Source organism: Rhinoderma darwinii, chromosome 1, assembly GCF_050947455.1.
Source record: "Rhinoderma darwinii isolate aRhiDar2 chromosome 1, aRhiDar2.hap1, whole genome shotgun sequence".
Classification (NCBI taxonomy): Eukaryota; Metazoa; Chordata; class Amphibia; order Anura; family Rhinodermatidae; genus Rhinoderma; species Rhinoderma darwinii.
The window spans coordinates 54,689,768-54,705,527 of record NC_134687.1 but is presented as its reverse complement, the minus strand read 5'-3'; the positions used below and the strand labels follow the sequence as shown (position 1 = coordinate 54,705,527).

The window sequence follows — 15,760 nt, the reverse complement described above, 5'->3', positions numbered from 1 at the left end:
ATATTTACTCCTTTTTGTAATTTAACATGTATCATGGTTAACAGAGGTCATCTATGTTCGATGTATTCATACGTGTATGTGTATTGCATTGTGTAAAGTGGATATATGTGTATATGTATTATCAATTGTATTTATATTCTTTAGGGCCATTCTGCTTATATAGTTATTTAGTCATGCTGATCACATTCATTGGCAGATTGAATCATGTGTAGAGTTTATAGATTCGACATCTGTATATACGTGTATTTACATTTGCACAGTGTTTACATAATATACATCATGTACTGGTATACTTATAACATCTTTGTACAGATTTTTTATACATCCTTATTTATTTATTTGTTTTTATACATACACGTATTCATTCATTTGTATATATAATATATATCACTTCTATTAATCATGTTTTAGACTGTTGTGTACATGTTTGGTTGTCGTGTTTTCACACGGTCATATACACGGTCATATAGGGACCAAGCGTTGTGTAAACATATATACACACACTAGCATCCTATGTGCACATTTCTTTATTTTCAATATTGTTTGTGTTCAAGTAATACATTTTGACCGCTTTACTGTGCTGGTGATATGTGCATCAGAGGTATATAGTGCCTCATCATAAACTTCCCTGAGGTGACACTTATTTATTTATTTATTTATTTATTGATTTATGCTGTCTGTTATCTTTTTGCCCTCTCAATATGCTTTAAACAACAACATCATGCATTTCTTATTGCTTTTCCTCTGTTGGGACTAACTATGTAGGGAAAGGTTAGGGACAGTTATTGGATCCATCCTCTTGCAGCAGCTCTGAACCTTTTCCATCTGGGCGCATTGCGCCCCGGCCGGCAATTGTGTGCGTTGGTGTTGTTTTGAGTGTGTACTTTCCTCTGTGCTGTGCGGCCACGCGGGGTCGCGGCTCGGCACTCGGTGTCCTGGTTCGGGTTCGGATGCGGGACATGTGCTTCTTGCACCTTCTGCTTCCGGTCTCGTGACCCGGATGTTGATGTGCCGGCCCGCGATTCCGCGCACACAGCTGATTCTATTTTCAACTCACCTGTTCTGTTCAAGCTGATTCTCTTGGTGGATTGGTGGGGGACCATTTAAAAGGCTGGAGAGTGGGCTATGACACCACCCCCAGACGAAGGCTTCCGGGCCGAAACGCGCGTCGGGGTGGACGCCAGTCACTTGCACTCTGTCATGGGTAAGAGACGTGCACATTATGCACAGTTTATTAGGATATATTTCTATTTCCCGTTACTCGCTGTACTTGTTCTCTTTGGAACTGTGATGTACTACTGTCCTAGACATACTGTGTAGACTAATTACCAATGTGTATATACTTTTGATGCATTTGTCTCCCAGTACCCCTTAGTGACCCATGGTTGGCTGTTTGAACACCATAATGACTGTTACTTAACACAGGTGTGCTCAGCCTGTTCGCACAGTGTTGTTCTGTGTGACATGTGTTCTGGCTGTCCATTGTTTCTTGTGGTTTACAACTCTATAAATTTTACATATGTGTTTATTTTAATTGATTCAATAAACTTTCATATTTTTTAACTCATTTCTCGTGTGTCAGACTCCTAGTTATAGGTTTTGTTGTACATTTAGCGGGTCCACCGTTACCGCCATGCTTATTTTGGGCCTGAGGCTCGGTTCCCGACAGTGCCCGCGCATCATTGTGATGGGCCACCTACCATGAACTTTCTAGGGAACTGTTTGGTGTCCTCCATTTAGGTATAGTAAAAAGTAAAACACGCCCAGTTCTCCATTAAGAAACTCATTAGCATAAAGCTAATATAGGTCATAACTCCGTCAAAAATGATCGTTTTTCTAAATAAAAATCACTGCTGTAATCTACATTACAGCGCCGATCATATAACGTACAAGATAGGGCACTTATAATGTGATGACAGAGCCTCTTTAAGCTGCGTTTTTCGCCCACGTCTATTATGCACAGTGGGCAAAAAACGCTTTCTTTGTCTCCCATTTATTTCAATGGGAGGTCAGAGGCGGAACCGTGGGAAGAAAGAGCATGCCGCACTTTTTTTTTTTTTTTTAACGCAAGCTGCTAAAAACTCTGTAAACCCGGCCGAGTGTAAATAAAGCCCTTAAAGCCTTTTCCACTGTGCCAAATATAGTCATGATCAAATCATGCAGTGTGACTTTGCTCATAAATAGAGGAGCTCGGCACAAAATATTAGGGAGTTACATAAACAGCAACAATGGTAGAAAGGTTGCATTACAACAGATGTAACTGGAGATCAATACCATTGCCCAACTTTTCTCTATTATTCTTCTCCTGCTCAATAGTGACATTGTGCTATTCGAGTCACGCAACCGCCCTGGGATCATGCAATTAAAAATCATAGTCTAGTCCGGGATTTAGAGCTAAATTATCAAATGTTTGATAGCAGATTGGAAATAAACTGGGTTCAAGGTAAAGCAGCTATAGACAAGAAATGAAAAAAAGAACATGAAACAGCTCAATATTGATACAAAACAGTAAAGTGGGGTACAATGTGTTTGTTTTTGTTGCGTATTCAAACGCTTCTGAAAAACGCATAGATTTTTTCTAAACATTCGCGCGCGTTTCAGGTGTAAGCCTGTGACCATTAAACTCCAAAACAGATAATAGCTGAAACAAATAAAAAACGTATGCGTTTTTATAAAAAAAACACGTGTTTTTCCAGATGTGGAAATGCAACAAAAACGCACAAGATGAATCCAGCTTGTTTTTGCAAAAATCGCTGCAAAGTGGAGCAGTTTTGCCACGGTTGGCAGCAAAAAAACGATTTTTTTATTGCGACGTTTGAACCGAGCCGGCAGCTTTTGCTCAGCGAGTCTTTTTATGTTGTTTTGAATATAAAAATTACGTGTTAAATTCAGCAAAGAATAAGTGTCTAGGGCTTAGATTACAGACATAGCAAACCTGATTAAGATAAAGTTACAGTATACAAAATAATTCTTCATTGGCATTACCTAAGACATTGAATTATTTTCATTAATATTAGATAAGCACGGAGTAAACAAAGACATGTTAATCTAAATGTTTCCTTCTGAGGCATAAATATTTTAATATCTACATATACAGAGGTAGCATAGGAGATTTTGTTATTTGTAGAGTACAGATATGATACGTATTTCATAAAATGTACTTCATGTAATTTTGTAAATCCGGCAAAAATCGATGAACATAAAAGGACATACAGTTCTAAATAAAACAGCCTTCCATTTCCCTGCTTGATCCAAATGATTTATCAAGCATGTCTTGAAATCCAACAGAATATACACAGATAACAAAATTGTATACACAGTAAACCAGACACCAGTGAGGACCCAACTTCTGCAGTAGAAGTATTGAACCAACTGCATAGGGCCTTACCCAGAACTCAAAAACATCATGATCAGACATCCAACCATTATTAACAAAACACAGTCAAAATGGTGTTGTACTTATCAAAACCAATGCCGGTAGGTTGAGTCCAAATCCACTGGATAGAAGCCCTTTAAAAAATAATTTGGACATGAAAGCCTCAAAATTTAAACTCGCCAAAGAAAAGGCTCCCCAGTTTTCCACAGACAGGTTACAAACTCACTTTACGGCCATTCATGAGACCACACGGATGAAGCCTTAGACCTCATGCACATGGCCATCTTACGGATCTGTGATATGGTGCCAATATAACTTTATGGGCGCCATACTGTACCAGGCACAAGGAATTTGCTAAATAATTTGCTTGCTATATTACAGAGGTATTCTCTCTTAGAAGCATTGTTTCTAGAGGAGAATATCAAGGCACACGAAGAAGAGTGGTTAAAGTCCAAGATGCCGGACACGTCTGGGCTCGGTGCACACTGCAAACCGAATTTTCAATGGCGCACGGCAGAATAAAGCCCCTTTTTTATCCTGATGCAAGGACTTAGATATTCAATGGTGATATCTTTCCACTGCTTTACCCTATAGATAGCTAGTGGCATTAACAGTTTGGTAGGCTAAAAACTGATGACAGGCTCCCTTTAAAAACCCCTTAACGCTCCATGACCTACTATTAGGTCAAGCTAACTAGAGCGTTCGCACTCAGTGAACTAATAGTAGGTCATGGAGTAAACACGACGCCGTTCGCGCGGGGCGCGTTCATGAGCTGTGATAGCTGCTGTTTCAGACAGCAGACTATCACAGCTCAATGTGCAGGGACCGATCGCGGAGGTCCCCCGCCAATTAACCCCTTAGAAGCCGCGTTCAATAGCGATCGCAGCTTCTTAAGGGTTAAGCCTCAATCGAAGGACCGATCCACGATAGCGGGCAGCGATGGCTACTATGGCAACCAGAATCCTAACAATGGACTCTGGCTACGCCATCGACGGAAGCCTAGTGGGTCCTGACGAAGTCAGGACCCACTATGCTTGCTGTCAGTGAGTAGCTGACAGCTCTAATACACTGCACTACGTATGTAGTGCAGTGTATTAGAATAGCGATCTTGGCCTCCTGCCCTCAAGTTCCCTAGTGGGACAAAGTAATAAAGTGTAAAAAAGTAAAAAAAAGTTGAGTAAAAATAAGAAGAAAAAAAGTTTTAAAAGTGATAAAAAGTAAAAATACCTCTTTTCCCTTATCAGTCCTTTATTATTAATAAATATAAACAAATAAACTATACATAATTGGTATCGCCGCGATCGTAACGGCCTGAACTACAAAATTATTTCATTATTTATCCTGTGCGGTGAATGCCGTAAAAGAAAATAATAAACCGTACCACAATCACAATTGATTGGTCCCTTCACCTCCCAAATAAAAAGAGATCAAAAAGTCGCATGTACCTAAAAATGGTACTGATCGAAACTAACCTTCGTTACGCAAAAAATAAGTCCTCGCACGGCTTTATTGATGGAAAAATAAAAAAGTTATGGCTCTTAGAATAAGGCAACACAAAAAGTCAATGATTTTTTACAAAAAGTATTTTATCGTGCAAACACTAAAAGACATTAAAAAAAAAACCTATAAACATCTGGTATCGCCATAATCGTATCGCCCCGCAGAATAAAGTGAATACGTCATTTATAGCGCACGGTGAACGCGGTAATAAATAAATAAATGAAAAACAATAGTAGAATTGCTGTGTTTTAGTCACCACGCCTCTTAAAAATAGTATAAAAACTGATCAAAAAGTCGCATGCACCCCATGAAAACTACAATGAATTCCTCAAGGGGTCTAGTTTGCAAAATAGGGTCACTTTTGGGGGATTTCCACTGTTTTGGCACCACAAGACCTCTTCAAACCGGACATGGTGCCTAATAAATTTAATTAATTAAATTTCACCTCTACTTTGCTCTAAATTCCTGTGAAACACCTAAAGGGTTAATAAACTTACTAAATGCTGTTGTGAATACGTTGAGGGGTCTAGTTTCAAAAATGGAGTGTTTCATGGGGGTTTCTAATATATAGGCTCCTCAAAGCAATTTCAGAACTGAACTGGAACCTAAAAAAAAAATTAAAAAAAAATAGGCAATTCTTCGCTTCTTGCATTATACGGATAATGAGCCGTGCCCACCCCGAGATGAGCCCAGTTTTGAATGTTTGTATAAACGGAGACCCCTATTAGACCGTTTCAGTGCCCGGTTTTCCCAAGCATACACCCGCTGAGAAGTGTATTTCTATTGATGAGTCCCTGGTACATTTTAAAGGGAAGCTTCAATTCCGGCAGTACCTGCCGAGTAAGGGGGCAAGGAATGGCGTGCAGATGTATGAGCTGTGCGAGAGTGCATCAGTACCTACACATTTAGGATATATGAAGGGAAGGACACCCGTATTCAGCCCCCAGAATGCCCCCCCTTACTGGGAGTTAATGCAAAAATTGTGTGGGATTTGGTGCACCCACTGCTGGACCAGGGTTACCACCTCTACCTGGATAAATTTTATACCAGCGTCCCACTCTTCAGGTGCCTCGCTTCCAGTCCTGCGGCATGCGGCACTGCTAGAAGAAATCTGAGAGGCCTCCCTAGGACTCTGCAGGGCAAACACTCAGAAGGGGTAAGAGCAGGGCACAATCTAGCAGCAACGTATTGTGTGTCAAGTAAAAGACAAGAGAGATGTCCTTGTATTAACAACAATACATGGCCACACCAGTACCCATGTACCTGTACGAGGTACCAGTACAGAGACCCCCAAACCAGACTGCATCCTGGACTACAATAGGTACATGGGAGGGGTGGACTTGTCAGATCAAGTCCTGAAGCCCTACAGCGCCATGCGGTGTGGTATAAGAAGCTGGCCGTGCACATCATTATCAAGAACCTAATCTATAGGGACCAAGAAGGGGGGGCACCCAGTACTTCTGGAAGCGAGGCCACACGCATCGTACCAAGGCAACACTTTCCAGGAGAAGTTCCCCAAACTGGCAAGAAGGGAAAAAGTCAAAAGAGGTGCAAAGTCTGCTATAAGAGGGGGATAAGGAAGGACACAATATATCAATGTGACACGTGTCCCGAAAAACCAGAGCTCTGTATGAAAGTGTTTTAAAATGTATCATACATCCCTTGATTTTCAATCTCCCCAGTTTTACTTACCCTGATGCACTCCGCACAGCTTATCTCCCCTCGTCTTTCCCCTCTGAACCCTGCTGTGTGCCCAGGCAGCTGATAACAGCCACATTGAGGGTATTGCCGTACCCAGGAGAACCCACATTACAGTTTATGGGGTGTATGTCTCCGGTCAAAATGCTCACTACACCTCTAAATAAATGACTTAATGGGTGGTTTTTAAAACGGGGTCACTTCTTGGGGGTTTCAACTGTACTGGTACCTCAGGGGCTTCTGCAAACATGACTTCGCACCAGAAAATCCCCAGTAGGCCAAATGGTGGTCCTTTCCTTCTGAGCCCTCCCATGGGCCCAAACAGCAGTTTATCTCCACAAATGGGGTATTGCCGCACTCAGGACAAATTGGGCAACAAAATGGGGTATTTTATTCCTTGTCAAAATAAGAAATTTTTAGTTAAAACTATTGGAAAAAATTTAATTTTTTTTAATTCCCAGCCCAATTCAATCAAATTCTGTGAAAAAACTGTGGGGTCTAAATGGTCACAACTAGAGATGAGCGAACCGGGACAACCGAACCCGGTTTCGGTCCGAACATCGCGAAAAGTTCGGTTCGCAGCGAATCCGAACTTTACCGGGTTCGGCCGAACACGTTTTGACCGAACCCGGGCGGGCAGAAAAAACATTACAAAAATATTATACTAATCGGCAGCCACTTGTCTCTATCAATCACTGATAGAGAAAAGAGGCTGCTGATTAAAAATAAAATAAAAAGCATTTCATACGTACCCGGTCGTTGTCTTGGTGACGAGTCCCTCTTCTTCCTCCAGTCCGACCTTCTTTCCTGACGCAGCAGCCTGTGATTGGCTGCAGAGGCGGTCACGTGGGATGAAGTGTCATCCCTGGAGGCCGGCCTTCTGACGTCATCCTGACGTGCGTGACCGCCACTTCAGCCTGTGATTGGCTGCAGCGGCGACATGGATGAAACGTCATCGCTGGAGGCCGGACAGGAGGAATGTAAGTATGAACGTATTTATTTTATTTTTTTATTACATTAAAATTGTATTTTCCGCGCGCCGAGCATGTACTGTCAAGGTTGCTGAAAGAATTAGTGCAGCCCATTAACTCTTTCAGCACCCTGGACAGTACCATGCTCGGCGCACGGAAATTACAGGTTCAGTCAGAACTAGTTCGGTCCGAATCGAACTTTTTCGTGAAATTCGACGAACCAGCCGAACCGAACTTCTCATAAGTTCGCTCATCTCTAGTCACAACACCCATAAATTAATTCGTTGAGGGGTGTAGTTTCCAAAATGGGGTCACTTCTGGTGGGTTTCCATTGCTTTGATACCTCTAGGGCTCTGCAAATGCGACATGGCACCCGAAAACCAATCCAGCAAAATCTGCACTCCAAAGAATACAAAGCGCTCCTTCCCTTCTGAGGCCTCCCATGGGCCCAAACGGCAGTTTATCACCACAAATGGGGTATTGCCGCACTCAGGAGAAATTGGGCAACAAAATTGGGTATTTTGTTCCCTGTGAAAATAAGAAATTTTGATTAAAAAAAATTACATCTTATTGGAAAAAATTTCATTTTTTTAATTTCACAGCCCAATTCAAATACGTGCTGTAAAAAAACTGTGGGATCAAAATGGTAACAACAACCATAAATGAATTCCTTGAGGGATGAAGTTTCCAAAATGGGGTCATTTCTGGGGGATTCCTACTGTTTTAGCACCTCAACACCTCTCCAAACCTGGCATGCTGCCTATAATATATTCTAATAAAAAAAGAGGCCCCAAAATGCATTAGGTGCTTCTTTGGTTCTGAGGCTTGTGTTTTGGTCCACGAGCGCACTAGAGCCACATGTGGGACATTTCTAAAAACTGCAGAATCTGGACAATACATATTTAGTAGTGTTTCTCTGGTAAAACCTTCTGTTACAGAAAAAAAATTAATAAAATTGAAATTCAGCAAGAAAAATGAAATTTGCAAATTTCACCTCTACTTTGCTTTAATTCCTGTGAAATGCCTAAAGGGTTTAAAAAAAACTTTCTAAATGCTGTTTTGAATACTTTCAGGGGTCTAGTTTTTAAAATGGGGTGTTTTATGGGGGTTTCTAATTCATATGCCCCTCAAAGCCACTTCAGAACTGAACAGGTACCTTAAAAAAAGGCTTTTGAAATTTTCGTAAAAATATGAGAAATTGCTGTTTATGTTCTAAGCCTTGTAACGCTCAAGAAAAATAAGAGAATGTTCAAAAAACGATGCAAATCTAAAGTAGACATATTGGAAATGTGAACTAGTAACTATTTTGGGTGGTATAACCGTCTGTTTTACAAGCAGATGCATTTAAATTCTGAAAAATGCTATTTTTTCTAAATTTAGAAATTTTTCACAAATAAACACGGAATAGATCGACCAAATTTTACCACTAACATAAAGCCCAATGTGTCACGAGAAAACAATCTCAGAATCACTTGGATAGGTTTAAGCATTCCCAAGTTATTACCATATAATGTGAAATATGTCAGATTTGGAAAATGGGCTCTTAGCCTTAAAGAGGCTCTGTCACCAGATTTTGCAACCCCTATCTGCTATTGCAGCAGATAGGCGCTGCAATGTAGATTACAGTAACGTTTTTATTTTTAAAAAACAAGCATTTTTGGCCAAGTTATGACCATTTTTGTAGTTATGCAAATGAGGCTTGCAAAAGTCCAAGTGGGTGTGTTTAAAAGTAAAAGTCCAAGTGGGCGTGTATTATGTGCGTACATCGGGGCGTGTTTACTACTTTTACTAGCTGGGCGTTCTGATGAGAAGTATCATCCACTTCTCTTCAGAACGCCCAGCTTCTGGCAGTGCAGATCTGTGACGTCACTCACAGGTCCTGCATCGTGTCGGCCACATTGGCACCAGAGGCTTCAGTTGATTCTGCAGCAGCATCAGCGTTTGCAGGTAAGTAGCTACATCGACTTACCTGCTAACGCCGATGCTGCTGCAGAATCAACTGAAGCCTCTGGTGCCGATGTGTCCTCGCTCGTCTGACACGATGCAGGACCTGTGAGTGACGTCACAGCGTGATCTGGCAGAAGCTGGGCGTTCTGAAGAGAAGTGGATGATACTTCTCGTCAGAGCGCCCAGCTAGTAAAAGTATTAAAAACGCCCCGATGTACGCACATAATACACGCCCACTTGGACTTTTACTTTTAAACACACCCACTTGGACTTTTGCAAGCCTCATTTGCATAACTACAAAAATGGTCATAACTTGGCCAAAAATGCTCGTTTTTTAAAAATAAAAACGTTACTGTAATCTACATTGCAGCGCCTATCTGCTGCAATAGCAGATAGGGGCTGCAAAATCTGGTGACAGAGCCTCTTTAAGGCCAAAACAAGGCTGCGTCCTTAAGGGGTTAAGCAGACACTTATGTTCTGATGCAAAATAATATTTCTTATTTTTGTCCTCAGGTTAAATATTTTCTCCTTCTTCAGTTTCTCTCTCGTATATAATGCATGATTTCTCTTCTGACTCCGATGCACACATCACTCTAGAGAAAGAACGTTTCTTTCGAGGACTCCTGGTACCTGGTTTGCCTTCCAGACCTTGAATTGTGGATTGAACTTTTTACGATGGCTCTCATATTGTCTAGGAGAGCTGGCTGTTCCTCTTTAAGGACCTTAGTAACGCATGATTTATATTGCTGTTTTCGCCTGAATACCCTAAGGGCTTATTTAGACGAACGTGATATACGTCCATGCAACGCGCGTGATTTTCACGCGCCTCGCACGGACCTATGTTAGTCTATGTCCGCTGCGTAAAACTCACGACATGTCCTATATTTGTGCATTTTTCGCGCATCACGCACCCATTGAAGTCAATGGGTGCGTGAAAATCACGCGCAGCACACGGAAGCACTTCCGTGTGACGCGCGTGATCTGCGCAACAGCAGTAAAAAGTATGAATGAAAACAGAAAAGCACTGCGTGCTTTTCTGTTTACAAACATACAAACAGAGTGTCATAATCTATTTCCCAAGGATCTCAGGCAAAATTATCTTGGCGCCAAGCACATCTGATCACCTGGCATCAGGAGGAGAATTAAAAAATCTTCACGAAAAAATCATGAGAAATAACTTAATTACCAGACATTGGTTGGTCATTGGCATAAAATTTTAAAACCAATTGGCCAAAGCGGCAGAAATGGGCATTTCGTACGACTTTCATCTTATGTGTATGACCAGTTTAACACTATACAGTCCACACGCAGATGAGGCTCTGTGCACATCGTTTGCATACGTTACATTCAGATATTGAAGCAGACTTTGTCTCGGACTAGCTGCGGATTTCACCGTATGCATTACTAAGGGTAAATTCCGCGAAAGAATTTACATACTGTGGATATGAAAAATGAAAACCCAATCCACATGCATTGTAATGCAAATTGCTGCGGATCTTCAGTGCGCACGCATATTTATTAATTGAAAACAAATGTTTACATTGCATTGTATTTATTTATCAATAGATGTTTCATCGGTGGGGCTCTGATTCTCCAAGGTTTATCCTTGGTGTTTTTCAATTCTGCAAATTGCGGGACTCCTTAAAAAAAACACGCAAAAACTCAGAAAACGTTTCAGGTCTTCTTTAAAATACCATTGTAACATTTAACCCGTTAGTGACCGGCCCATCGTGTTTCTACGTCGGTCACTAACGGGCCTTATTCCGATGCCATAGACTTTTTACGTCGCGGCATCGGAATAAGTTTACAGAGCAGGGAGATGTCAAACCTCCCTGCTCTCAGCTGCTAGAGGCAGGTGAGGGCTGGGAGCGTCCCTGCTCTGCCGTGTGAGATCGATATTAGTATCGATCTCACACGTTTAACCCCTCAGATGCGGTGCTCAATAGCGAGCACCGCATCTGAGTGGTTTTGGAGAGAGGGAGGGAGCTCCCTCTCATCCCACCGACACCCGGCGATACGATCGCCGAGTGTCTGTGTCTCTAATGGCAGCCGGGGGTCTAATAAAGGCCCCCAGGCTGCCTGGAGTGAATGCCTGCTAGATCATGCCGGAGGCATGACCTAAAGATGCCTGTCCGTGTTAAACGGACAGGCAGTAATACACTGCAATACAAAAGTATTGCAGTGTATTATAAATGCGATCGCAGAATCGCATATTATAGTCCCCTAGTGGGACTAGTAAAAAAGTGAAAAAAAAGTTTAATAAAGTTAATTAGAAAAAAAATGAAAAACCCAGCTTTTCCCCTTACAAAGTGCTTTACTATTAAAAAAAACAAAATAAAGTTAAAAAGTTACACATATTTGGTATCGCTGCGTCCGTAATGACCCCGACTATAAATCTATTACATTATTTAACCGGCACGGTGAACGCCGTAAAAAAATTAATAAAAAACTATGGAAAAATTGCTGTTTTCTGTGAATACTGACTTTAAAAAAATGGGATAAAAAGTGATCAAAAAGTCGCACCTACTCCAAAATGGTACCAATAAAAACTACAAGTCGTCCCGCAAAAAAAAAAGCCCTCACACAACTGCATCGGCGAAAAAATAAAAACGTTACGGCTCTTCAAATATGGACACACAAAAACAAATAATTTAGAAAAAAAAGCGTTTTTACTGTGTAAAAGTAGTAAAACATACAAAAACTATACAAATTTGGTATCGTTGCAATCGTAACAACCCGCTAAATAAAGTTATTGTGTTATTTATACCACACGGTAAACGGCGTAGATTTAGGACGCAAAAAAGAGTGGCGAAATTTCAGATTTTTTTCTATTCCCCCCCAAAAAAAGTTAATCAATAAATAATATGTCCCCCAAAATGGTGCTATTAAAAAATACAACTCGTCCCACAAAACACAAGACCTTATACAGCTATGTCGACGCAAAAATAAAGACGTTATTGCTCTTGGAATGCGACGATGGAAAAACGTAAAAAATAGCCTGGTCATTAAGGTCTAAAATAGGCTGGTCATTAAGGCCTAAAATAGGCTGGTCATTAAGGTCCAAAGGCTTCAAAGGCTAAAAAGTGACATTGATAGAAAATGAAAGCTAGTATATGAGAAAGTCATTAAGTGTCGTTCGGCCTAATTAGACCTAGGTGGAAAGACACTTTGTATATTTAATTATAAAATTCACACTTCATGATCTAAGTCATTAAGTTAAGAAATGAGGTTTCTTTCAAGGTAATGTCAAGGAAGCTTAAAAAAAAATAATAAGAAGCATTGGTTATTTCCCTCCCAGCTCAAGGCAGTTCACCCAGACTACGACAATCTGGAGTAAAGTTTCTTTCGTTTGTGGGTTTACACTGCTTATTTTCAGACGTTTTTCTGGCCATAAACGCCCCGAAAAACTGAATATGAACGCCTTCAAAAATCGGTCCATTGATTTCAATGAGAAAATCAGTGTTTCGTTCCAACGAAATGCCCCGTAAAAAGTGCATGTCACTTCTTGAGCAGTTTTTCATTGTGTCAATATAAAAACAGCTCCAAAAAAACGCATCAAAAAAAGTTTGATGTTTAAAAATCAGCTGAAAATCAGAGGCTGAAAACAGCTCCGTATTTTAGTTTGAGGCGTGAAAATACCCTAAGGGGGTTTTGATTGGCCCCCGGGCGGGATGTCCAGGACAGCCACTATATTGTGGTTGTTTACATACATGTCTATATATCAACCTCTATGGATGTTCAAAAAAAAGGGAGACGTAAAGGAATGGCCAACAGATGTGGGAAATGAAAGTTTGCATGGTTGGTTGCTATTGACAACTTACCTACCATCCATGTACCAGTATTAATAATACTCCCCAAATGTGCTCCGAGATATATCAAAACTGGTACTAAGGAAAAGTGGAGTAGTCGCCCATAGCAAGCAGTAAGGCTACATTCACACAAGCGTATCAGATACACGCGCATGAAAAACGCCCGTAAATCTGGTCCATGCGTGTTGCGTTATGCATCAGTGTGCGTTGCGAGTGGCATGCGTTTTTCACACACTCGCAAAGCACATCATTTTTATTTTTTTCCAAATGAATTGATGCGCAAATCACGCACCGCACACGGATGTGCATGAAAACGCACCGATATAGGACATGCAGTGAGTTTCACGGAGCGGACTCCCGCTGAGTGAAAACTGGCGCAAGTGTGAATGGGTCCGTGTGCTGCGCATGATTTCCATGCACACAGACGTTATTCACACTCGTGTGAATGGGCCCTAAGATTCCACCTCTCATTTTTCAGAGGTCCTTTGGAAAATGAAAGCAGCAACCTGATTGGTTCCCATAGACAACGGCTCTACTTTTCCTTTGCTCCCCTATTGATACATCTCCTCCTAGGACTGCCATCACTGGTTAATATAAATGTGTAACTAGCAGCTCCCTGTAAGAATAGAACTCACTTCAGCGAGAAGGGGAATTTTTAACAGGGCATATGATCAAAGCTAAAAATATCTATTATTATATATAGTATTAGTTCTAGATTATCTTGATCGATCATAGGTTCAGACCTGCTCTATATTACACAGCACCGGAGCCAATGCAGAGGAATATTGCCTGGCCCTAATATAAAAAAGAAGGATCCTTATTAGGCCTCGTTCACACCTGCGTTTGGTAATCCAGTGACGGAGCAGAGCAACAAAAACACAGTTTTACCTGCACAAAACAGTGCCGCATGTTATTTTGTGCAGCATTTTTGAGGGGGATCTGTGACCGAGGTCCCTAATGGAGCCACCAATGCAGCTGTGAAAGAGGCCGTATACTGTCGTCCTGGGATATACTCCCAGCATGTCAGGGCTCTCCAGCCGTAGCCGGGGCGATTAGGAGCCGCGGAATCATGCTGAAGTTAGTTTCTTATTCGTCCAGTTTCTTATTTTCAAGAAATGTATTTTTTATTGGTTCGGTAACTATGGATAAGTTACCTTAGCGATCACTTACAATTACTGAGGTGCCTTGAGGATTATAAAGTTAAAAAGCTGCCTGGAAACGGAAATAATTGGTACAAAAAAGGAGGGCAATAAATAGTGTGATTTAAAGGGTTAAATGACTTTGGGCCACTGATCTCACACTACTGGCACACAGCGAGGGATGCCCTGAATGAAATGCTGCCGAGTCCAGAGGAACAAGAAACCGACTTCAGCATCGTAGGTCTAGAGACATGTATGGAACAACATATTCCAGCAGGACGTATGCAGTCTGTGACATGTCAGACAACAGAGAGCAGAAGACAGCTTAGGGTTCAGTCATAGACAGCTATAGATGTGTTCACTGCGCCTCTAGTGGCCTATGCCTGACATGACACGTGACAGCTGAGCTGTGTGACGCTCTTTCTGTAGCAGGACTCACCCGCGCTTCCTTCTCCAGCTGACAGTGCAGCGCGGTGCCCTTCAGCTTCTGCACTATATGTGCAATGCTCACAGACAATTCCTCCTCTTCTCCCTGCATTATACCAGCAGCCTCACGAAAACCAGCACAGGCCACAAAGGGAAGACCAATGGTTTCCTAGCAACTACAGGCGTGCGCTGCAAATACCAGTCCTGCTCACAACAGAGATAAGGTGCATTTCGTTCCGGGTCCTTCCTGAGCGCTTTACCCATCACACCGGGGCTTCAGCTGGTTCCTCACATAGTATTGAGAAATCTTTATAGAAAAAAAGACTTGTTTCTACTTTGATGCAAATATTACTGGATTTGTTTAGTAACCAGTTTCCTTATATAATACATACTTGGCTACTGTTCAAATTCATTTATAGAGAGCCCTAAGATGTAGCAGGTTTTGCAAACCAAAGAAGTCGTTTTCAATGTAAACCCCACTCACCAAGAGCCCCACAATAAGCAACAGTGTGCAGTGTGCCCCATATAATCAGTGCCAGCAGAGTGCCCCATATAATCAGTGCCAGCAGAGTGCCCCATATAATCAGTGCCAGCAGAGTGCCCCATATAATCAGTGCCAGCAGAGTGCCCCATATAATCAGTGCCAGCAGAGTGCCCCATATAATCAGTGCCAGCAGAGTGCCCCATATAATCAGTGCCAGCAGAGTGCCCCATATAATCAGTGCCAGCAGAGAGCCCCATATAATCAGTGCCAGCAGAGTGCCCCATATAATCAGTGCCAGCAGAGAGCCCCATATAATCAGTGCCAGCAGAGTGCCCCTTATAATCAGTGCCAGCAGAGAGCCCCATATAATCAGTGCCAGCAGAGTGCCCCATATAATCAGTGCCAGCAGA

The 15,760-nt window shown here is 41.7% G+C and overlaps 1 protein-coding gene across 2 annotated transcripts in view; it reads right to left on the bottom strand.

The window, feature by feature from the left end:
* The window catches only part of TBC1D19 (TBC1 domain family member 19), a 141,153-nt gene extending 126,077 nt beyond the window's left edge, over positions 1–15,076 (bottom strand). The window contains exon 1 of one of the 2 annotated variants that reach the window (XM_075858863.1): positions 14,880–15,076. In XM_075858863.1, coding sequence (XP_075714978.1) covers positions 14,880–14,978 — 99 coding nt within the window. In that variant the 5' untranslated portion in view covers positions 14,979–15,076. The remainder of the gene's footprint in view (positions 1–14,879) is intronic. The other variant, XM_075858854.1, reaches the window with a different exon arrangement.
* Positions 15,077–15,760: the final 684 nt, after the last annotated feature.